Source organism: Salminus brasiliensis, chromosome 6 (assembly GCF_030463535.1).
Source record: "Salminus brasiliensis chromosome 6, fSalBra1.hap2, whole genome shotgun sequence".
Taxonomy (NCBI): Eukaryota; Metazoa; Chordata; class Actinopteri; order Characiformes; family Bryconidae; genus Salminus; species Salminus brasiliensis.
Genome location: NC_132883.1, coordinates 36,357,051 through 36,381,388, shown reverse-complemented (window position 1 = coordinate 36,381,388; position 24,338 = coordinate 36,357,051). Strand labels below are relative to the sequence as shown.

The window sequence follows — 24,338 nt, the reverse complement described above, 5'->3', positions numbered from 1 at the left end:
CACACACACACACACACACACTTTTTCTGATTGTAATGTGCATATGTAATTAGAATCCATTGCGCTTGCTGAAAAGACGGCAAAATGTTGAATACTGCTGTCTCTAGCTAACTTCTGTGTGTGTGTGTGTATAGCTGACTCACCTTTCTGGGCCTCCTCGAATCGGTCGTTTTCAGCCAGCCACTGTGCATATGGCACATAAACATCATCCTTGTATTGAGGATGCTTCTCCACCAGAGAGAAAGCCTGTGGGTGAATAGCAAAAACATAGAGTGCTTTATAGAACCTATTTGACTAAAGCTGTGTGTATTAATTATCCCCTGATATGCTCTTTACTGATGATCAAGAATAATTAGAGATGGCACATCTGCATTTTTTTTCAAATGCAGATACGGCTATATTTTATAGAAAAAACTTGGGATTTTATGGAAAACTGTAGCCTCCACATTTAACCCATTAGTGGCAGTACACACACACATACACAAAAACATACACACACTAGTAAATTGGAGCAGTGAGAACACACACCTGGAGCAGTGAGCAGTCACTCATCTCTTGGGGAGAAACTAAAAGTTAGGTGACTTGCCCATGGACACCTCAGTCACGAATGATGAGGGAGAAGAACATGCTGCTTCTTTAACCTAGTAACTGCATAGTAAACACCTGGGATAACATAGCAATGGCCTAGCAATGCCATATATGCTATAGCAACCAGTGAATTGGAGCAGTAAGAACACACACCCGAAGTGGCGGGAGAAACTAAGGGTTAGGTGACTTGCCCTTGGGCACCTCGGTAACAAATGTTGAACTCCCCTGCTGGACCAGTCGATCAAACCGGTGACTGCCTGATCTTAAGCCTGCTTCTGTAAGCCTAGACAGACAATGTTAGCCCCCTTAACACTAATGTACATATTTCTGCAATATTTTAAATTAAGTAAATGAACAGTAATTATGTTCTAAAAGAATTCACAGAAGTGTGTGGGGTGCATCATTTATCAGAGATCTCCTCTCCAGTAGAAAGTAAAATGAAAGTGCTTGTCCAGAAGAAATGTGGCCAAAGCACCAGTTTGACAATATTTTGGGTTCCAAACAAACTAAGCAAAGAACCACTATATGCCAACACTGCCAACTGCCCCCTTCTGCGCAGAATATAGTTATCATTATAAATGACTGAGCAATATTAGAAGCTAGCACAGTAGTATTCATATGGTAATTAAGAGCAAAAAAATCAGTGAAATGTGATCTCTTGGGTAAAGCTCTGTGGCGCTATGTGTATATGTGGTACTTCACTGCTGAATTTGGATCACAATAATACTGTTTATCATGATGATTCTGCAGACAGTAATCGCTTGTCCAAATTTACATCATCATCGTCCAAGCTTACTGTGCATATTCAACGTCTTCTCCTGCTTTGTAGGTTTGATAAATCAGTGCCAAATCTCTGGACGACTCATGCATATGGATTTTTGGGGCAAAATGTAGAACACTGAATTAAGTAGTGAGCCAACACAAAACTGGAAATTCTAACTACATGCTAGAATACAACACATACCACACATCTAGGGACTGGAAATAAGCCATTTATTAGTCTAGCTGTCATCCCCTCCACACACACACACACCTCATCCCAGTGCCTGGCCTCTACGTGCAGCTGCACTAAAGCTTTCAGGTCACCCATCTTGGAGTAGGTCTCGGCCGCGTAACCATGGTGATTCAACTTCTGGAAGAATTCGGCACACCTGGCCAACGGCTCGCGCTCTGCTTTATCAAGCTTACGTGCCAAATCTATCAACCTAAAGAGAGAGAGAGCGAGAGAGAGAGAGAGCAAGAGAGAGAGAGAGAGAGAGAGAGAGAGTTATTTTTAATCGAGATGAATTTCGCTTATCTGATATACACATAGAAACTATAATAGCGGAGCCGCTCAAACAATGGAGGTTCATTATGTCTGTTTTCCATGATATGTACGGCCAATGATCCATGAAATTACTTCCATTTTATTGTTTTCCTCTTTTCTTGTGGGTGGTTTAATTATATGTTGTCCTCTACGTTGTTATTATCTGTTTCATGTGAGGGTACGGTCTTTGGTATTCTGTACGGCTCTCGCAAGAGACGAGGAGAGGCTGAAAACAGGACAATGGAAAACATAAAGAGAGGATGGAGGGAGCAAGAAAGAAAGGACAAAGAGAGAGAGACGAAGAAGAGATACACAAGCTGAAGTAAGGCTGGAGTGTTTATCTGATGGTGTTTTAGAGACGCCGGGCCGTCGTGACGCATATCGAGCACCTTACCGATGCTTTTACCTCAGTTACAGTGAATCTATCCTGCACCTTCTTCCGCAAATGTACAAAGTCCTCGTACAAATTCAGAGCAGTGTTTCCAACACTTCTGTGAACTTTTTTACGCTACATGGACAAAAGTTTTGGGACAACTGCTTATTTATCGTTTCTTCTGAAATAAAGGAATAAAAAAAAAGAAATAAAAAAAAGAGTAGATCCTGCTTTTGGAGTAACTTCGGAGTAACTGTCTCTGCTGTCTTTAAATGTTTGTGGACACCTTTGTCCTAAGGAATGCATTTAGATGCTTTAAGTTTCACCCATTGCTGACACACAGCTGGTGTGTCAGCAATGCAGGAATAATTGCAGGAATTGTGCAGGTGCAGGAATAATTGTAAACAAGTGCAATAATAATTTTTTTAAATATATATATATATATATATATATATATATATATATATATATATATATATATATATATATATATATCTATGCTATGTATTTATTCTATTCTATGTATATTTGTAAGTCTTTTAGTAATGTCTGATATGTCTACTTGTCTAGTGCATTATATTGGCACATTGGAGCCTAGAGAAACACAATGCACTCCTGCTGTATCAGCTAAATAACACTTTTCAAAGTTCACTTTGACTTTCACTCTGATCATGCCTAATGCCAGGTGTGGGCTAGAGGGGTATAAAGCCCCCCAGTACTGAGCTGTGGAGCAGTGGAACTGTAATCTATAGGAATAATAGTTGGTGCTCTTTCCAGTACTTTTGGGATGAGTTGGAGAGTTGGGGATGAGGAGGGGTGGTGATCATCCAACATCCTAAACCACACTGATCGCCAAAGAGCTCTGGATGCATTATGAGCAGGTTGAGCAACGTTTCTGGGCGTGTATTTATGGAGATGACATTGGTGGCAGTCTATGTCCGTTGTTTGTTCACAATGTTAGTCTAGCAGCTCCTGCTCAAAAAATTAAGAAGCAAACTTAAGATGTAAAACACGACTCGACCTGGATGATTGTCGAACTATTTCTTTAAGTGTGTATTTTGTTGTATATGACTAAGAGTGTTCGGCTCTCTTCTTTGCAGAAGAAAAAGAATCAGCACCTGGTTTGTTCCATTGCTGCAGTCGACAGCACAAGCTGTTCTGCTGACCGCTGCGGTGTGCTACCATCATAATGTAAACGCAGCATAAGGACCATTCCACATCTGAATGTACTGTGTGTGTATTCTGGCCATTACAAGAATAGTCTTGTCTAATCTAACAAACCCCATTTTATTCTTCCCCCAAATTAAGTCAATCAAGACATGTTTGCTGTCTGCATTTTGCTCTTTTGATTTTAATTATTTTATATTTTATCCATTTATTTATTTATTTATTTTCCATTCCTCTTCCTCCTCCTCTTCTTCTTCTTCTTCTTCTTTCTGTCCTATTATTATTTCATTTCAACTTCATTTTAGTTATTTTAGTTCCTTATTAGCATTGCTTTCGTTTTAGTTTTTTTTAAAATTATTTTTAATAATAAAATAATCTAATTAAAATCTTACTTTGGTCTATTTACTTAATGAACTATTACTTACTTTATTTATTTATGTATTTAGGCTAATTTATATTTTATAAAATAATTTATATTATTTTATAAACATCTGGTTTTAATTATTTCATTTTAGTTTATTCATTTCTATTTTTTATTTTATTGTGACTAATTAAGTCTTAATTTGTTTATTTAACACTCTCTTATTCATCTATTAATTTCAGTTTTTAATTATTTTTTCTTTTTAATCCCGGTGTATTGTAAATCCTTTAAAATCTACATAAAAAATGACCCTCAAAAAAAGTCACCCTCAAAGTACTTCTGAGTGAAAATTAGAGTAGGTTGAAATAATTGTACTGTAGCTAAAAGGTTAATGGACCTAATAAGTAACTGACACATTTAGCTACATCTTCCCACACGTGCCTTAAACTGTGTCAAATTATTAAGGAATCTCAAACAGACTTGCTTATGCTTCAAGATGCCACTACTGTAAGTGCTCTGTACTCTGTACTGTGATCATTTCAGCATGCTGTTTGCATGCAAATTGCAGCTAATTGAATAATAGCACACAGACACTCATAAACACATACACACAGTTAAAAGATCCCCTCATGCGACAGCTACACTAGCACTAATGATAAAAGGCATTAACACATAAAAATACACTATTGTTCTACAAGCTTCCATTATCCTCGGAGCTCCAGTGTGAAACAACAAGCAATTAAAGGGGGAAATTGTGTCAGTTTTTAAACTTCTGGCTTAAACTATTCCTCCAAGTAAGCATTACACTCTGAAGTGTACGCTTGTTCTGAGTGTTGGTATGCGGCTCACATGTCCACCCATCCGTGCTCTCCAATGATCTCGATGGCCTTCATGTTCTCCCCTGCGGTCAGATACATGTCAGCTGCAGCCCGGGGCTCCTTACTGTTCTTAGCCCAGTCTGCCTGCTTTTTCATCAGCAGCTTTGTGTCTTTCGGGTCAGCCGAGGCCAGGAAGTCCTGGACATACAAAAACAAACACAGACACATTCTTTAACTTCCACTAAAACAGAAAGAGAAGAAAAGTCCAACACTTCCAACTTTACACAGAACAAATAGGGGACATTTCCAAAATACAGGAAAACGTCTTTTGTGGTGCTGTGGTCAGAAACGGGAGGCGGGAGAACTGCATGCCTTTCTTTGTTTTTAAACCAGCACTGAACATTGTTTTGATTACAGCTGATTGGTCAGGGAGGTAAATCAGACTGAATTATAAGATATTAAGATATTAAACACACTACAAAACAGTAATTGTAAGAAAAGTCTCTACTAAACTAAATTATTCAGTCCAATATACCTCATTATAGAAACTGATACTAAAAATAAAGAGATTTTAATGAATGTATTAATCAGCAGCGCATCTTATCTAAACTCTGAGGCTGTATTATTTATACAAACATAAAATCGGATTGGATCGGTATCTGATACTCAGCATTAAGAGACTCGGATCAGTTTGGGGGGCAAAATAACCAGATCGGGATAGCCCTACTGAAGACTAGAACAAATTGAGCTATAGTCAAATATTAGCTACAGGATCTAACTGTAGATGTACAAAGTGTAACAAAAAAATAAAGTAATAGTAATAAAGTAGCAAAAATGAATGTCTATTAAATGGCAACATAAAATTAAATGGCAACATATTTTACAACATACATTACTTTTCTTTCATAAAGGGGCATTTCAGTCATTCCAGTCTTTAAAAGATAATTATGGACTGGAACAGAAGCCTTTTTATTATATCTTCAATATCTTAATGATATTCATACACATCTGTATATATTTATTCAATATTATTTCAGCACATTTTTTTTACATACAGTATAAACCCACAGGCTCTTGAGAAAAGACTCCTTAAATGCATTTAGTCCACTATTAAATCAGGTACCTGCCCTACAATGACACTGAGGCTTTGTACAGAATTCTTTAGTTCCAAGAAGGACAATACACATTAAATAAAAAAAGTGGGAAAAGATGGGGAAATATGTGCCAACTTGAATGGGCAACTAACTCCTTAACCTCAAGAGAGAACCCTGCAAGTTTTTTTATTATTACTACATCAATGCAGAAATGGCAGCAAGTTCACGATCTAGCTGCTGGAAAAGGTGTGACTCAGACCATGCAAATCACCTCCATAGTATTTGGGAATGTACTGTTTATTCTGGGTATTGAAAGGCTATCCATCAGGCTGTCTGTATCATATTTCAGATGAACGTCTTTGTCGACCCCGTTTGCACCTGGTCACGTCACGTGACTAGTATCTGCTTTGTATCCTGATAAGATTCTAGCCACATGCATTTACACACAGCAGTCAAATGCGCCTCCAGTTAGTCAGGCTGAAATTCGATCTTTATAAGGGACGGAATAGGCAAATTTACTCATTTTGTGGCAATTATTACAGCTGTTTCGGGTGTACTGGAGGGGGGCTGTGGTTGTGGAATGTGTCTTGTAGAGAGAGACGAAAGTTTTTACACTGCTATAACAACATGGGACTCAAATGTGTCTCAGACCACCTCCTGAAGTGGTTTATTTGATCCATATTTACCCTGCATTACACCTGCATTTGACCAAGTGTAAAACAAGGTCTTTAACTAGGACATTTCTCCTTGGACTGGTGTCAAAATGATAAATGTGGGAAATTATAAATTATGGGAAAGCTAACTTCTTCCTTAAGAATTCTGACTGATACATTCTGGCAGATTTAGACCACGCGACCAGATTTTATTTAGTTGGTTTATGACATCCCTTTTTTACTTCTTCCTCTTTCGTTTTAAGAGCAGGCTTCCCCATGTGCAATGTAATGGGGAAGCTAATGTAGTTTCTATCTTGAAATGTGTCACAAAATTACAAATGCCCTTAACCCTAACCTTACCCTTACTCTTGAATCTAACCAGAACCCTGAGCTTAACCCAAGTCTTAAATGAAACCCTAAAAAGGGTAAGGTTAAGGTTAGAGTTAGATTTAATAGACATAGTTATTTACATTCAACTTCGAGCTAATAAGAGATGCTTAGTTGAAAATCAGGTCAGCATCTACAAGACATCTACAATGGGACAACACACAATAACATGCCTTATATGTTTATCGGTGGTCCTAGGATAGTCTCATGGAGAGGAAGCCTGATCAAATCCTCCAATACCCCACCGTCAGTGACTGTACAGCTCATTAAAATGCACTAGCTAAATACTTCAGACTTAATAACACTTTACTGAGGAGACACCTGCATAGGCCTTTTATTACTCCTGATTTAAACCTGCATAAACATTCAAACAGGCGTATTTCACTTCCTAGAGCAAAAACAACTGACAAAAAAAAATTTCTATGACAGCTGATCCCAGCTAAATAAAGCCCTTACATATTTTTATATAGGGCCCGTGTACGGCGCAATTAGCCTAACGAATGTTGGCCTTCAGTAAAGTGTTCCACTCCAAGCCGTCTTAATTACGCTCATTACACTCCAGCTCAAGTCTCTGGCACAGTTGAGGAGAAGCGAAAGGGCAGCGGTGGCAGCGGCCTGTCATCTCTCTCACTAACCCACCACGTCAGTCACGCGGGGGCCCCACACACACACTTACACAAAAATATACAGCTGTCAGAACATGGTAACATACACACGCAGACACACAAATACTGCTAGAAAGCATAACAAATTTACTGCAGAAGGAACCCATGCACACAGACCACAGCAGACACACTCTCATAAAAACCTATACAGCATGCATACACACACAGAAGAGGGGTCAAGTGACACCTCTACGCTACAACTAATGATTAAAGGCAGGGGAGAAGGGGGAGGAGGGGAAAAGGGGGGGGCGCACATGCCAGCATCTTAAAGCACAAACGGATCATAAAATACACACTCGCACAGAAAAAGAGCCCCTGATGTGGCAGCTACAATACCACTAATGAACATGGATACATTTAAACATAGTCAGGTCCATAAGTATTCAGACAGTGACAGTAATAGTAATCTGGAGTGCAGCTCTATATACTTCAGAATTCATCCTGCTACTACAGCAGGCATATAATCACCAAAAATGACCCAGTTCCATAGGCAGCCATAATAGTGCCTCCACCATGTTTGACAGCCCTTCCATTTTCTTCACTGTACTCAAGCTAATATTGCTTTCTTCTGTCCAAAGAATCTTGCTCCAGAACTGGGCAGTTTATTAGATGTTTTCCCATAATCTGGCCCTCCTGTTGTTGAGTCTTACCAGTGGTATGTATCTTAAAGTAAACCCCCTGTATTCGCTTTTATAATGGCTACAGTCATTATTAACGGTTTATACGTCCTAAAATAGAACCCTGTGGTACTGTACAACAATGAACAATGATTTATAATACTTTCTGCATTAAGATTAATAACTTAATCATGCACATAGAGTTCAATGTGTTAATTGTCTTCTGTGATCTTTCAGGTACCAAATTGTTGAATTGGCCACTCCTAAAGTTTCTGCAAACTCTCGGATAGGTTTATTGTGTTCTTTTGGCCTAATGATGGCCTCCCTTACCTGCATAATCACCTCTTTGGACAGTATACTGGGAGTTCCCATGAACGGCTACCAAATGCAAATTCAACACTTGAAATCGACTCCAGACCTTTTATCTCGAGGGAACGGGCCACACTTGGCCATGAAACTGCTCATCAGTTAATTGTCTAATTGCTTTTGACCCTGTGAAAATGAAGGGACTAAGGATGGAAGTGGCTGTAATCCCAAAACTGTTAATGCAATACTTCTGTCAAAGCCCTGCTTTATTTTAAATCCAGCATTGTGGTTGTGGTCTACAGAGGCAATACTTGTGTCACTGTCCAAATATTTATGTACTATATACGTACCTTGGCGTACTCAAACATGCGTAGGTCTGTGTACATGGTGAGAGCTCTGTTGTCATGGCCACTTCTCTTGTAGAGTTTGGCCGCCTCGTGGAACTTGCCCTGGTAAGCGTAGACGTCTGCTAGAAAAAGCTCACTGTTGCTTTCACCTCTCTTCTTCCTTTCCTGTGCAAGAGACACAAAGCACACACACAATTACATGCAGCATATGCAGGAGTACTACAAGAATCCAAATCAAGCCTATGTCAGTAAATGACTAATCTCTTATATTACGCATTGAATTGCTCACTGACGTTCTTCTAACCAGCCATAAACCCACCCATCCACCCACCTATCCACCTGCAGCCTATCTAAAGTTTATCTTTAAGCCTAAACATTGTCACCACAACATATTTTTATAATTGTGACAATACTGTACATTCATTTCAGACATTACCTCAATTTGATTTAGTCAAAAGTACAACTTTAGGTTTACTAGTTTTTCAGTGATTATTTGCGAGCATGTTAGATATAAAAATAATACTGATGACATAAAACATTAGATAATCCGATTCCAGCTAGTTTGATTAAATGTACTCTGGGATACGAACTATCCTTCTGCTGGTCACTGTTAAAAAAAGAATGAAAAGAATATTTTCATTATTAATAATTTGTTTTTCCCTTTTTTCTCCCAAGTGAAGCCAGCCACTGCCTCTTTTTAGCATTGCTGGCAATGAAAGCTAACAGTAGCCTGTGCCAGCCAACATAGCTTTGAGAGTGATGAGGGGAGAGAGCGTGTCATCGACCCACCCGGAGAGAGCACAGCCAACTGTGCTCTCTCGGACTCCAGTTGCTGATGGCAAAGCGACATGGCTCTGGATTTGAACTGGTGACCCCCTGGGGCCACAGTGGTAGCGCATTAGACTGGTGAGTCACTCTGAGCCCCTCAATGAATATGTTTCACCATAGTTTACATTAATGAAATGAACACTGACAGGGGCTGATGTTAGATAATTAGCTCTGGATCACAAAAGTTCACCCGAAAGTACTGAATGAAGCTCAATCACTACAGAGAACACTGCTCCATAGCTCAACTCTAGGGGCGTTTATACCCCTCTAGTCACCGCTTGTCATTGGGCATGATGATCTCAGGTTCATGCGAAATCAAAAACTGAAATAAAATGCATAGTATGGTTTAAATTTGATGTGAACATTTATTTCAATAGGCAATTCATTCATAAGCTGTACTGCGTGCTACAATTATTAGCAAGCCATTAGGAGTCATTCTCCAACTTCTAAAAAAAGGAATATCTAAATTAACATTCAAAAAGTGTACTTATTATCTTATTATCACTATGCTTAGGAAATATGAAATGATTATGATTGAGTCATATGATACCAATTAACGCTGTAATGTGGCATGGATTAGTCTCTAGTGGATGGTCTAAATGGTGCCCTTTTACTCGATTAGCTACACATACTTTGAAGTCTCGATATCATATATACAATATTTTTACACACACTAACACACACACTTACTTACTCAAATGTAGAACAAAAATACACCCGTTCACTCAGTCACATCTACCCAGCACCGTTTTTTATGAAAAACAGCCATTCAACAATCCATTGAAATTCAATGATCCATTCTTTCCATTTAGTGTTCCTGACATCAAAAGCATTTCTGAGAGACAAAGGCCACTCTTTTTTAGAGCGGCTACCCAGAGGCTTGCCCGGCCTTATCAGATTCACACAGAAACCCGCACAAAAACACATGAATGCATTTAGATTCCCAATGTTCCGCTTTCCGAAGTCCTTTCCTTCAGTTTCTCTCTAGACTCCTCAGCTTTCTGTTTATATGTGTGTGCATGTGTGTATGTGTGTGTATGTGTAAAGGTCACTGGGGAGTCACTTAGCACCAGTAAAGGGCCTGAAGGAGTCAAAGTCCACAGGGAGGCACGATGATTACAGCTTAATTCCCAATCAAGTGTTGGAGGTCAAGTTACACCTCTCCCAAACACACTGATTGAACCTGTGAGTGAAACCATACTGCAGGTTTGATGTAACAACCTGTAATTAGTTATGCACCATATAAGGGTGGCCAATATTCTATGTACAGATAAACAGACGCTGAAAGACGTAGGTGTATTACTCAGTAACTACAGGAACTTCTGTAGAAACTGGTGGGGATATTCTTTGGTTATAGAAGAACTTTCGGCCTGCTGGCTGGCCCTAGGCTTTTTAATGGGTTAATTCCAATTCAAAATTGAAATTATCATCAATTGTTTTTGTATTTAGATTTCCAGTGTTATTTGCAGCCAATAACAAGCCATGCCATTCTGACTCATGTAGGTATGTAGTAGAAAAGCAGCATTTCAATTCTTTTCAAATATGAATCAGTCAGTATAGTGGAAAAGAAATGCCCCACATGCCCAAAATTAGCACATCATCTACTGAGAAATTGCACTACTGTTATTCTATATTACACAGATGAACCTAAACACTATCACAGTGTTGGTATTGTGTTGCCAGCTCACTCTACAAGGTGTTCTTCTTAGGTGTGCTTTATTTAACTTCATACTTATGAAAAAAGCTAAGATAAAAAAAAGATAAAAAGCTTGAAATATCTTTTCAGTCTTCTCAAAGAAGAACATTTTTTCATACCTTCTCCACTAACAATTGGTATTCTTAAAAAAATATATGCATTTTTAACCTTACAATATACTTACATAACAGATCGGCTATGTATCGGTATCAGCTGATTTTCAGCCAAGATATGCAACCGGCCAATATTTCTCAGATCATATTCGAGAGTTAAAGACTTACAGCAGCTGTGAGAGTTCAGAAGGTAAGCCTCTTAAAAAAAATCTCAAGAACAAATGTAAAACATTTCTTAGGAAGATATTGGTGAATAAGGCCCATTGTTTTTGAACTGCTGTTAGTGTCTACATAAATAAAACCTGCTGTCCAACATTACGACACAGTTCCTATATTTCCCAAAGAGAAATCCCCCCCCCCCCCCCCGTTTTTAGAACATTTCATTTGATTATGCTTATGCGTCGTTCATAAAACTGTAAAACACAGCATAAAAGGCCATGTTATAATTGCTTACATAAAAAAGCAACAAAGACTTTCGTAAGAAAATCTCATGAAAATAATTACGACTTTCTTAAGAGAATATTTAAGAACTTTTGTGAACCCGACCTCAGGACATTAGCAGCAGGGGCCATTTTCCTTAGAAAAACAACTTTTGATAAGCACTAAGAAGTTCATATGAATGTTCTTTTACGCAGTTCTTAAAACATTCCCGAATATTTTCTTAAGGAAGTAAGATCGTATTTAGGCCAACTGTGACATTGTCTTTTATGAGGTATTGAACAGCATATAATAAACAATGCCAAATCATTTTTAGTTAATTTTCCAATATTCAGTTTAACCTCTGCAGTTGATAGGGAGCAAAAAGAAGGGCAAACAGGATTAAAGTAAGCGTACAAACATTTTCAGTAAAGAGCTGGAAGTAAACTGTCCTTTTGTAGACTCTAACAGTACTGTGCGAACGATCATCACTTGTAATCCACTTGAATAAGACACTGATTTTAGTAATTCAACTACCTAAACATCATTTTAGGGGTTTAGATCATTTTAGAGGTTTACCTACTGAACTCTTACACTCTAAGACAAGTGTGAGACTGTCATATGGTTAAGAATTTTTTGAGAAGAGATTTTTTGAAGAATACCAAAAGAATATCCATTAAGCCAAACCTTTTTCTTAAAGACTGAATTTCTTTCTTAAGATGCTTTTGTGAATCTAGCCCCAGCTCTTTTCAGTCCTCTATGTTTTAGGTACATTGTGCTGCTCAAGCTCACATGCGGTAACACTTGCTTTATTTAAAGTCCATACAGCTGTTTTATCTGTGTTATAGCACAGCTCAGGAAAAAAGCTACAGTGCTATCCTTTCATGCTCAACATGCTTTCTGGAGTAAGAAGGGTTTTACATGAGAGACATGAAGGCCATAAAGACTGTTATTCACAGCATTCCAGAAATTAAAGAAGACTGCTGTGCTATTCTGCAGTCACAACTATTGCTGTAAAAATATACTGAGAACCCTGTAAGTACATGTGTTCTATACATCTGATATGGTGTTTTTCTATGTCATATTTCATGATAATATCAGGCTGTCATATATGGGCAGTGGAGTGGTATCTTGGTTTGATTACACACATACGTCTGACCACAAAGCAGGTGTGAAAGAGCTTACTTCAATGCTGTTGATGAGCTCAAGATAGCGCAAGTCTCGAACCCTGATGAAAGCCTAAAAAAAAAAGAGAGAAAGGTAGGAAAAGACATTTAGACATTTCTATCACTCATAAATCTGGAAACAGCATTAATTTTCTCTTTTGGGATCATCAGAGATGCTTCAGTGCTTAAAAAGTATCAAGTACTACCATCTGCTGCTATCACATGGTAATGCAATGTTAGAATTTATGTCTGGGTGATGACAGACCTTTTTGGCTGTGTCAAAGTCCAGTCCCTCCAGAGCCTCCGTAGCCAGATCCCTCCAGTCACTGTCAGTCACTCCCAGACATGCAATCTGATAGGCCTCCTTAAACATCCGCCTCTCCAGATACTGATACATCGGAGCTGACTGTGGAGACGTGGGAGGGTGGTTATCAGCAAACTGATGTCAGTAAACTGATAACCTGACACTGAAGAGCTAATTAGAACAAATGAAGAGTGTAGCCGACTTGCTCATTAACGCACATTCCACCATCACTGCCATCAACATTGTAAAGAAAACATACACCAGGGGATTTTCAGGGGAAGGAATGTGCATTTGACCTATTTTTGCTTTTGAAATAGCTGCATATGTAAACAACTGCTACTCAAATATCCCAATATGAACATTAATGTAGTCGCTGTCGGACCTTGGATCTCTATTTCTGCAGTTTTTCACTTTCTTACATAATTTCCAAGGATTTTTTTTCTCTTTCTGTAAAGTGATTTTGGGAGCAGGACCATGCCTGAGGCCCCTCCTCCTAATCAAACATCCTATAGACACCATTTCTACCTGGCGTCTTTCAAAAACCTTTTTTTATTTTATTTTATTTTATTTTCCCCCAATGAACCCACCCATTCGTAGCTCCCCCTAGCACTAGCAATGCTCCAGACACTTTGAGGGTAAGGTCTTAATCTCACGTCTCCTCTAATACACACAAACCCAGCCACCGCCTCTTTTTGCCCATGTCTCGGGATTTGAACTCACGACCCCCATGGGATTTGAACTCATGGCCTCATAGTGGAAGCACATTAGACTGCTGAGCCACTCTGAGCCTTGTTCACGTGTCTTTAACAAGTCTTCAAAACCCTCCACCACCTAGTCACCCTGCTTTTAACTATCATCTCTCATTCCTGGCTCCTCTTACTGGGGGGGGGACTTCCTACCACAAGCAGAAGCCCCCTGAACTGCAGCCAAAAGTTTTCTGAGTTCTTTACCCTCTCTTCAGTCTCCTCTAAAAGCATCATATGCTGATGGCAAGGTTGTCCTTTTGGAGATGCAAGGATTTGCTTGACAATGACATTATGTTGTTACAATAACATAAAGTATGTAACCTTTACCATATTCAGTGTTTTTACATCACATTTACCTGAAATGCTATCAGTTGTTCATTTAAGTCCTTAAACTGCATTAGGAGAACCCAGTTTAACAGCTGGGGGGAAAAGATTATAGCATTTACATTTATTATTGAGGAAAATTACCCAGCATTGAAGAACTCTGTCAGAATACATCAAGGCATATGTGAAACCTTGCTTTCAGTAACTGGTGCATCAACCTTGTGCAGCAATAACTGCAAGCAAATGCTTCTGTTAACTGGTAATCAATCCTGCAATAGGAATTTTAGGAAGTTTGACTAATTGCTGCCTCAACTCAGTGATGATGAAGAGTGTCCTTGAAGGAACTGTTGTTCTTAGGTCATTTTCATTGAAGATTTACTTGTGTATTTAGGGTCGTTGTCTTGCTGCATGACCCACTTATGGTTAAGCTTCAGTTCACAGATACCCTAGCATTCTCCTCAAGGATTTGCTGGTCTATTAATAATGGCAATCCATCCTGGTCCCACGACAGCAAAGCAGCCCCAAACCTTGATACTGCCACCCCCATGCTTCACGGTTGGGATGATGTTCCGATGTTGGAATGCAGGGTTTGTTTTGGCACAAAAATTATTTCCATTTGAACTAACAATAGGCCTCTGTGTAAACATAAATTTAACACTGGCAGCAGTGTCCTTGTTGGGTAGCAGTGGCTTCTTCCTAGCTATCCTGCCTTTCACAATGTTCTTGTTCAGCACTTTCCTGATGGTGGACTCATGAACATTGACATTACATAATGCAATTGAATGTAGGTCCTTAGATGCTACTCTAAGGTTCACCACACTCTTGGAGTGGTTTTTGCTGAACAGACACTCTTTGGGAGAGTTACTGTAGTTCTGAACCTCCGTTATTTGTATATAACTGATGATGGCCAAACTCTTTTGTAAGGGCTCTGAGTGGCTCAACAGTCTAATGTTGCAAGTTTGAATCCAGACCCATGCCGCTTTGCCATCGGTGGCCGAAGTCCGAGATAGGACAATTGGCCCTGCTCTCTCCAGGTGGGTAGATGGCGCTTAAAGCGATGTTGGCCAGCACAGGTGCCTGTTAGCTGCATTGGCAGCAGTTTGAAAAAAGAAAAGGTTTTGTAACCTTTTCCAGCATTAATAAATCTTAGCCTGCAGCAGTTTAGCGCCACCCATTCACATTTAATTCACCTTATTTTGCATGTTACTGCAATGGCAATGTCAAAGAAAGTGTGCAATTATCAGTTCATGACCAAATATATGTTTCAAAAGATTTTCTGGGACATCACGCAGCTCACGACTGCCTCTTTAGCTGAGTGAAGCCATAAGTGCAGCAAGAACAGGCATGTTACAAGCATAAACATAAAAGAAAGCACAGGGCTTCAGAGGACAAATGAATGTGGCTTCTTAATCCCTGCTTGAAAAAGCTCAGTTGTTATCTTTCAAATCCACGCTCATAAACTGCAATCAGGTGAAGAATTGCCAGCTGAAAATCACTGGTTGCTGCTAACAGACTGTATATTCTTCCCTCATGAGACAAGCCTAGGCATGAGACTAATACTGCCATTGTCTTAAATGTGTATTTACACAGATCTGCCATAACATTAGTACCACTCAAAGGTGAAGTGAAAAACCTTGATTAGCCTTGTTTACAGTGGCAGCTGTAGCAAGTGAACAGTCAGTTCTTGAAGGTGATGTGTTAAAAGCAGGAACAATGAGCAGCATAAGAAATCTGAGCCACTTTGTGAAGCTAGACTGAGTGGGTCAGAGCATCTCCAAAACATCAGGCAGGTCTTGTGTTTTTTTTTTCCTGGTATACAGTAATAAATACCTATCAAAAGAGATCCGGAAAAGGAAAACTGTTGAACCGGCGACAGCATCATGGGCACCTAAGGCTCACTGATGCGATCTATGGAGGCCTCACAAGTTACTACCAGGGACTTCTGCTTCTAACGCCTTGGTGCCGTTGGGCAGCTTCAAAGGTCTTGTGGAGTCCATGGCACTAATGGTCAGATGTGCCATGGTGGCACAAGAGGGACCTACTCAAGATTAAGCAGGTGGTGCGATGTTATGGCTGATAAGTATGTGTGTGTGTGTGTGTCTGTGTTATATAAATATAAATATAAATATAAATATATATATATATATATATATATATATATATATATATATATATATATATATATATATATATATAAGCAGTGTATAGGCAGAACAACACATAGACATCAGTGCAGACACATATGGCCTACCTGAGGCACTTCTACTGCAGCCATTGAGTAGACATGAAGGCAGAAGATTTTGGAGCCGTTGTAACCCACCACAAATCCTTGCAGCTTCTGCTGATGAACGGGGAAATTACTCGCCTTGATGTTCAGATAGCCGCTGCCAGAGAAACACAGCATGTCCTCACACTGTGTATTCCAGGCCACACTGTTCGCATTGGGCTCCTATAACACAAACAATGGCAAGTGGCTGATTATGATGGTGACCTGAATCTGAAAGAGCAAGTCTATAATGCGAATGTGGTACACAGTAATTTTCCTACACAGTAATCTTCTTATAGAACAGGGGAAAAAGGGAAGGGGTGAAAGCCACAGTAGCGAATTCCTACAGGCAATTTTGTTTACGTCAAATGTATGTAAATGTCTCTGCTCTACCACATACAGTTTAGCATAGGGAAGGCGGCTATCTATAATTTATGCTCCACCCATTTTTTTTTTTTAATACTGGTATAAGGTTGGACAAGCTTTACATAGCAGTAGACAAAAACACTACACTCCATGACTTAGAAGCCCCACAGCCTTTAGTTTCCCATTGAAATGCTACACTAGTGAGCTGACCTATGTTCAGAGCAGTGAAAAAGGCGATAAAGTTCAGAAGCCTGTAGCAGGGCTCAGCAGCATCACCCCTGGGAGAACATTTGAGAACAATGGAAAACAACGTCATGCTTGGGTCCCAAAGGCTGCAAATCGCAATGTCGTTTGTAGACAAGTCAATCCTGAAGCTTTCATAGCTCTACTGGCATTAGGCCCCTCCCCCTCCACTAATAAATTATTTTCCGGACAGTGGAATGCCTGATTTCTAATTGGTCTGAGATCTTTGTAAACCCCTTTCCAGACTCATATATTTTTCTGAAGGCCTTAGAGAGCTCTTTGGATCTCTCCATGGTGATAACATTCACTTCAGAGACCAAGAGCAAACCAAACTAAATACTTACTTAAATAACTTAAGAGTTCCTCCAAATTCCTCTTTAACCATGTCCTAATCATCTGCAGACGATGTGGCGCGTCTGATTCAAATTTGAGCCATTTTAAATAGTAATAAATAATAAATGAATTTCTACTAATTACATTTTACACAGGATTTTTAACATACATATTATCATTATTACATTATAAATGCTATATTAACTCCAAAAGTATTTTGGTGTGCAACTAGAACTGGCAACCCAGACCCAATAACTCATATCAGTGTTTCTTGGACGGAAGCAGGCAACAAGAGAAAATGATTAGGTGGTACATTTGGGCGGGGGGTCTAACCTGAAAGAGCAGCTCTTTGGTATGGATATCATAGACCAGGCAGGTATTGTGCTCATCCACCACGGCCAGCTTGCTGCGTGATGTGCTCATGTCCAGGCAGCGCACAGACGTGTTTTGCTTGAGAAGCATGATGGGGAATGGGTTGTCCACAAAAATCTTCAGAATCTAAACAGCAGGAACAAGGCTTTAGACAAGGACACACGGTCTGTTCAAAACTTTGGAAGCAGTTATTTCAATAATACACAGTCATTTGATTCGTATATAGTAACAAAATGAATTATTATTATGAGGCTAGCAGCTGATAAAAGAGCAATCTTAAATCCAGAACGATCAACATTGCATTGGATAATTCTCAGCTGGTCGAGACAGCTGTTTAGCATTAGTAATTATCACTATCAGTTATTATTATTATTATTATTAATTCATAAGTAAAATACTATCTAAATTGTCTCATATTTCAAAAGCAGTGGTAAAATCCTAAAAACAAGGGAGGGTGACCATGCCTGAAGCTCTTACCAATCTATAAATCCATTCCTGTGACCAAGCTTTTGCACCAAACCCCCAGCACATCTCTTCCTTGTTCCTGATTCTCTCAACTCAGTCCTACTTCAGTTAATCAATCAAAGGGTCTGGGTTTAGTTTAAGCCATCTAGACCAGTTCTTAGGCCTGTCTGCCCTCCTGCTATACACCAAGCAACCATAACATTAACAACATCCTTGTTTCTACACTCACTGTCCATTTTATCAGCTCCACTGACCATAAAGGAGCAATTTGCAGTTCTATAATTACAGACTATAGTCTGAAATCTGTTTCTCAGCAAACTTTGTTAACCCCCCTATCACCCTGCTCTTCAATGATCAGGACCCCACAGGACAACCACAGAGCACGTATTAATTAATAGTCTAACAACACTGATCGTTTTTGTGCTCTACTGGCTCCTCAAAAGGGTGCCATTTGAAAAGGTTTGCTCAGCTCTCACAGTGGTTTTGAGATTCCATAGAAATCAACATGTTCTACATCAATCTCAGGCAAAAAGTAAATATTAGCAGGTGGTCTTGGTTGCAAAGAATGATAAATTCAATTAACCTTTTGTGCCCATCGTTTGAAAGCTTTAAAAGAAAGAAATCCAAAAAAAATTGAAAATGAAAACAACTTCAAAGCTCACAAAACACGGCTCACTTTTCACATTATCCAAGTTCTCACTGGGCCATAACAATTAAATCTATGGGGTGGGTGAATAATGATGCGATGTGCTGCTGTGCTGTGTTTGGGGGAAGAAAAGAGATTCTCCCTCAGAAATCTCTTGCTGGCAGCAAACACCCCCGTCCCAAAATGAAAAACGATCTATGTGAACGGCATATTCATCATTCAAAACAGGGAATTTCGCAGAAAGGGAAGGAGTTTGCATGTATATGCATACATACATACATACATACATACAGGCAATAATCTACAGGCACTCCACATCCACTCTATTTTAGTACCAGTCGACTGTAAGTTGTAATGGGTCCAGAATGTGGTTGCCAATTTACAAGTGACTGTAAAAAAGTACAGCAGCCCATTAGGCAGAGCTATTAGCTTGCACAACTCTAATTAAACCAGGATGTTTTGTTCAAGGATGCACTTTAGGAATTTCTGATGGTTGGTGTCGATATGCAAGATGTCAATGTTGATCAACATTTGCAACGTCTAAAGTGCAATAAATACATATTGGTCAAATCTTCAAGACTTCTGTAAGATGCCAATTCATTTTTAAATATGTGGACATGTGGTTGTAATTCCAACAGCACTGTGGGTGCTATAATTCTATACATGCAACCATCCATTAAACCTCTTATCCGCTTCTTCCTGGTCAGGGTTGCGGTGGGTCCTACCCGCAATCATTGGACACAATGCAATAACAAGGACAAGGCGCCAGTCCTTCGCAGGGTACTACGCACAATCATACACACATTCACTCCTAGAGGCAATTTAGCATGGCTAAATGTGAAATTTTTGGAAGGAGTGGGGACTGAACCCACAACCCTAGGCCCCTGACACACAAACCGATTCTACCTAATTCTATACTTTATTTCATTTTCTAGAATGGCATTTCTAAATAACTCCAGTAAACCAGTAATATAAAGTAGATCTAACCTAAAATTGTAAATAATTCAAATTGTAAAAAAAAAATATTTAAAATTTATTTTGTTTTATTCCTTTTTTTCATTATTTATATTCAAATTATTTTATTTTTTTGTAATTAATAGTCTTATTATTTTGTTTGCTTGTTTACTTTCATTTATGTTTTATTGCCTAATCTTTTTATTTTATCATTTTGTTTTGAAATCTTACTTTCCTAGAGGTATTTATTTTAGGCTTTTAATTTTAGGCTTTACTTGCTTTCTAATGTTTTTAATTGACTCTTTTACCTAATGCTATTAGGTGATTAAGTAAGTGTGAATATTATTTTTAATCTCTCTTTCAAACCCCTTTTATAGTAAATGCTTGAAAATGAGGATCACCCTCAACATGTAATATAAAGTAACTTTATTTAAAAGCAAAAGTAAACCAAAACAAACATTAGCAGAAAAGTAACTGAAACGTTTTATAAATCAATTTCCATGCAGAATCACACTGCATGAAGCTGAGTGCATTGTGCAATGTTGTCTCAAGGTTGTTTAGAAACTCACTGCTCCATTTTTCAGGCCCACCAGAAGCCCCTCCCTCCCCGGTGGGCCGCCAATCACTTTGATGTAGCGAATCAGAGACTCCATGATCCATTCCTTCTCCTTCACGCTGGTAAATGACAAACACTGCAGTCTCTTCTCCTACACACACACACACACACACACACACACACACACACACACACACACACACACACACACACACACACACACACACACAAACACACACAACATAGACCCAGGTGGAAAAATGTAACATTGCTTTCTTCATCCAGCTGTAGAAGACAACACAGTTACACACTCAAGAGCTCACGCTGAGAACAGAACTCCAGCACAATGCCACTGCAATTACAGGCTGGTCAGAATGAGACAAAACAGTAAGTCAGGATCAGGCTCCAACCAACAGACGCCTGGACTTCGACATAAAACAGAAATAAAGCGAGCAGAAGTGCTTTAAGCAGAAGAAAACACCTTTTGTCTCTTGGGGAGGAGATTTAAGAGATCTAACATGCTGTTAAAAAGGCTTACGGGGGAGAAATCTGCGCGTGAATCATTCTCTCTGTCTGTATCTGTCTAATACACACACAAACCGCAGACTGAAAGCAGAGGGGCTGAGGCAATTAAACCAGACAGCGGTCAAGACCTTTGTCTCAATAACCCTCACTGTCTGAATGCATAAGCGCACACACATACACGCACAGCTGTAAACTGTTAGATTAGCCATGTGGTGACAGTATGGCTACAGTAGGAATGCCCTCTGGCTAAAGATAAAACTTCTTGAAGGTAATTCAATCTCTTTATGTATTTATGCTCAACAGGCACAGCTCCATGTGGTATAAACTGGAGTTCATCATGCTTGTTAGACGTATAAGCAGAAGTCGTGTAACGGCGTCACAGCGACTTGACTTCACACAGCCTATACTGATTCTACGTGCTGTTACTGCTGTGCTGGTTACCTGACAGAGTATGATGTGTTGGGAACAGACGACAAGCAGGTTACACTCAAAGCGCCGGCAGATTTTCTCCTTCACACGGTAGTGCATGTCAGACGAGTCGTCGGAATACAGTTCGTAAATGAGGATCTTCTCAGGCAGCTGGATGGCCAGCCGGCTTCGGTAGATGGCGATCTTTTTTACCAACTCTCGACACTTGATGCGCACTGAGAAAGGAAATACACCACTAACATGTCATTGCTGTCACTCCAAAACTATACACCTGCAAAACGGCAACTTTACAGGAGAAGAAACAAACTGTCCAAACTTTCATTGGAAGTCGATGTGAAATTATTATTTTCCATGTATCTGGAACATATCTATTTGTTCATTCATCATTTAATTTGTACACAATGTAAAGAACAGGTGCCAGGTTCACATTATGTCAAAAAGTGAAGATACTAGGCTATTGAGAGATAGTGACGATATCAAATTCAGGAAAATCACATTCAGTGAAAAACTTTCCTCTTGGTTTTTTAGTTACACTAAAAAATTGTCCAATTATTGTAGTCTACAATTTGTTAAAAATGTACACACTGTACCTAACCCCTTAAAACACCTATGGCCCTCCGACAAGCTGTACAAGAACAACCCTATCTTGTACAACTTGTCCTTCTATTATTACTAAGCATGACAAGTACCATTAAAAGCTAGCTGTTGTTAATTATATGGTAACTACATAAACATCAGGTAAACTGCAGGCTATAGGGCAGGACTCACATACTTCTAATGGCTAATCTTCTAAATGTATATTATTGTCCAAGCCTAGCCCTTGCAAACAGATTAAATATGCTAAACAATGTATCAACGTATCCACCTCCACATTACTATCTGCAATTCAAACTAATTAAAACAGTATTGTATGTCTTATTATTCGTCTCCAATGTATTCAGCATTTGTGAACCATTTCCAGAAACCTGGACACAGTTTAGCAGCATTGCATTGCATTCCGAACGGATTCAGGCTGCTTGATTAGGTGGGACTGGCTGTTTACACTGGCGAGAGGATTTATGAGAGTACCTTTCTGCTCAGTGATGAGGTGCTGGACAATGACATCAGTCATGCTGTCTCTGTAGGCGTAGCGGTCCTTATACAGGCCATGCACAGTGCTGAAGATCAACTGGAAGAAAGCTATAGTGCCATCCTGACAACCCACCACCTGCAACAGCATCAATGAAGAAGGGGGAGATTGTGAGCACGAAATAATAAAAATATAGCCACAAGCAGCAATCACTGGGGTATTGGGGTCCAAGCAATTTTAGGAAGTAGGCTCTACCTTTGCAATTACTATCACAGTGGGTCCTATCGATCTATGTCCACTACTCTCTTCAACCGGTTTCAACTAGCCGACTATGTGAATTAAGGGGCTAAATTTAAGGGCTGCATTATCAATTAAAGCATAAAGCCCAAGCAAGCAGGCCAGCAAATTAAGCAATACATAAACATACTGTATCGCACATAATTTAACAACTTAACCTGAATCACCAGCTTCATAAAACTGCTGAATGCAAGTGTGAGATTTTTCTGGATTTAGAAGCAGGCTCAATTTTCACCACCTCATCGCCGTCTTGATAGTCACAGTATACCACTCTCACGAATCATAAATTAACATTATTTACATGTTAGTCACTTCATCACATTCACAGTCTTTCGCACTCACATATTCTTAAAAAAGGTGTGTAATGTGTGTGTGTGTGTGTGTGTGTGTATATATATATATATATATATATATATATATATATATATATATATATATACACACATATACACACACACACACACACATACATATATATACACACACACACACATACACACACGTATATATGTATATATAATATATATTATTATATGTATAATTATATAATAATGTATATTATATATCAAACATATTTCATAAATAACTCTTCCAAGCTTTATAAATGACTGCAAATCTGAAAACTAAAGTAACTGATGTCTGCAAGGTGGAGGATAGCCAAGTGTTTTTCAGCTTGTTATTAGGAAATGGTAGTTCAGGGGAACGGTGGAAGTCAAGGTGAGATCTGGAAGACCAAGAGAACTCTTGGAGAAAACTGCTCGTGTGCCCATCACTCTTAAGCAATGCTGGATGTCTGTTAGCTAAGGCAGTGGAGCTGGGAACCCAGCCTTATCCTCATGTTGGCTGCCAGGCAGTTCAAAAAGAGGTGGTGGCTGGCTTTGCATGTATTCAGAAGAGACTCGTGTTAAGTCCTCACTCTCCTAGTGTCGGGAGCATTGCTAGGGGGAGTTATGAACAAGTGTCTTGATTTATAGTACCAAATAAAAAAAAATATGAAAAATAAAAAATAAATCCAATTTAATGACCTGCGACTGAGACCAAGCTTTCTGACTCTGGGCAGCACATTTCTCTCTAGAATCCCTTGACAGTCTTGAGATTTCATTGTACCCTGCACAGATTCAAGTCACCCTGTGCCAGATGCAGAAAAGCAGCCCCAGAACATAACAGAGCCTCCTCCATGTTTTACAGTAGGGACAGTGTTCTTTTCCTGATATGCTTCATTTTTCCGTCTGTGTACATAGAGCCGATGTGCCTTGGCAAAAAGTTCCATTTTTGTCTCATCTGCTCATAGGACATTCTCCCAGAAGCTTTGGGACTTGTCAACACGTAGTTTGGCAAATTCCAGTCTGGCTTTTTTATGATTTGTTTTCAACAATGGTGTCTTCCTTGGTCGTCTCCCATGAAGTCCACTTTGGCTCAAACAATGACGGATGGTGCGATCTGACACTTACCTTTACTTTACCTTTAATCTCTTTAGAAGTTTTTCTGGGCTCCTTTGTTACCATTCGTATTATCCGTCATCAATTTTCCTCCTGCTGCCA

The 24,338-nt window shown here is 39.3% G+C and overlaps 1 protein-coding gene across 2 annotated transcripts in view; it reads right to left on the bottom strand.

The window, feature by feature from the left end:
• The window catches only part of ift122 (intraflagellar transport 122 homolog (Chlamydomonas)), a 53,597-nt gene that overhangs the window by 13,621 nt on the left and 15,638 nt on the right, over positions 1–24,338 (bottom strand). For both annotated transcript variants that reach the window (XM_072682223.1, XM_072682225.1), the window contains exons 10-20: positions 22,500–22,638; positions 21,444–21,646; positions 20,491–20,628; positions 17,818–17,982; positions 16,528–16,725; positions 13,168–13,308; positions 12,922–12,975; positions 8,686–8,847; positions 4,645–4,811; positions 1,622–1,793; positions 144–246 (exon numbers count right to left, since the gene is read on the bottom strand). In XM_072682223.1, coding sequence (XP_072538324.1) covers positions 144–246; positions 1,622–1,793; positions 4,645–4,811; positions 8,686–8,847; positions 12,922–12,975; positions 13,168–13,308; positions 16,528–16,725; positions 17,818–17,982; positions 20,491–20,628; positions 21,444–21,646; positions 22,500–22,638 — 1,642 coding nt within the window. The remainder of the gene's footprint in view (positions 1–143; positions 247–1,621; positions 1,794–4,644; positions 4,812–8,685; positions 8,848–12,921; positions 12,976–13,167; positions 13,309–16,527; positions 16,726–17,817; positions 17,983–20,490; positions 20,629–21,443; positions 21,647–22,499; positions 22,639–24,338) is intronic.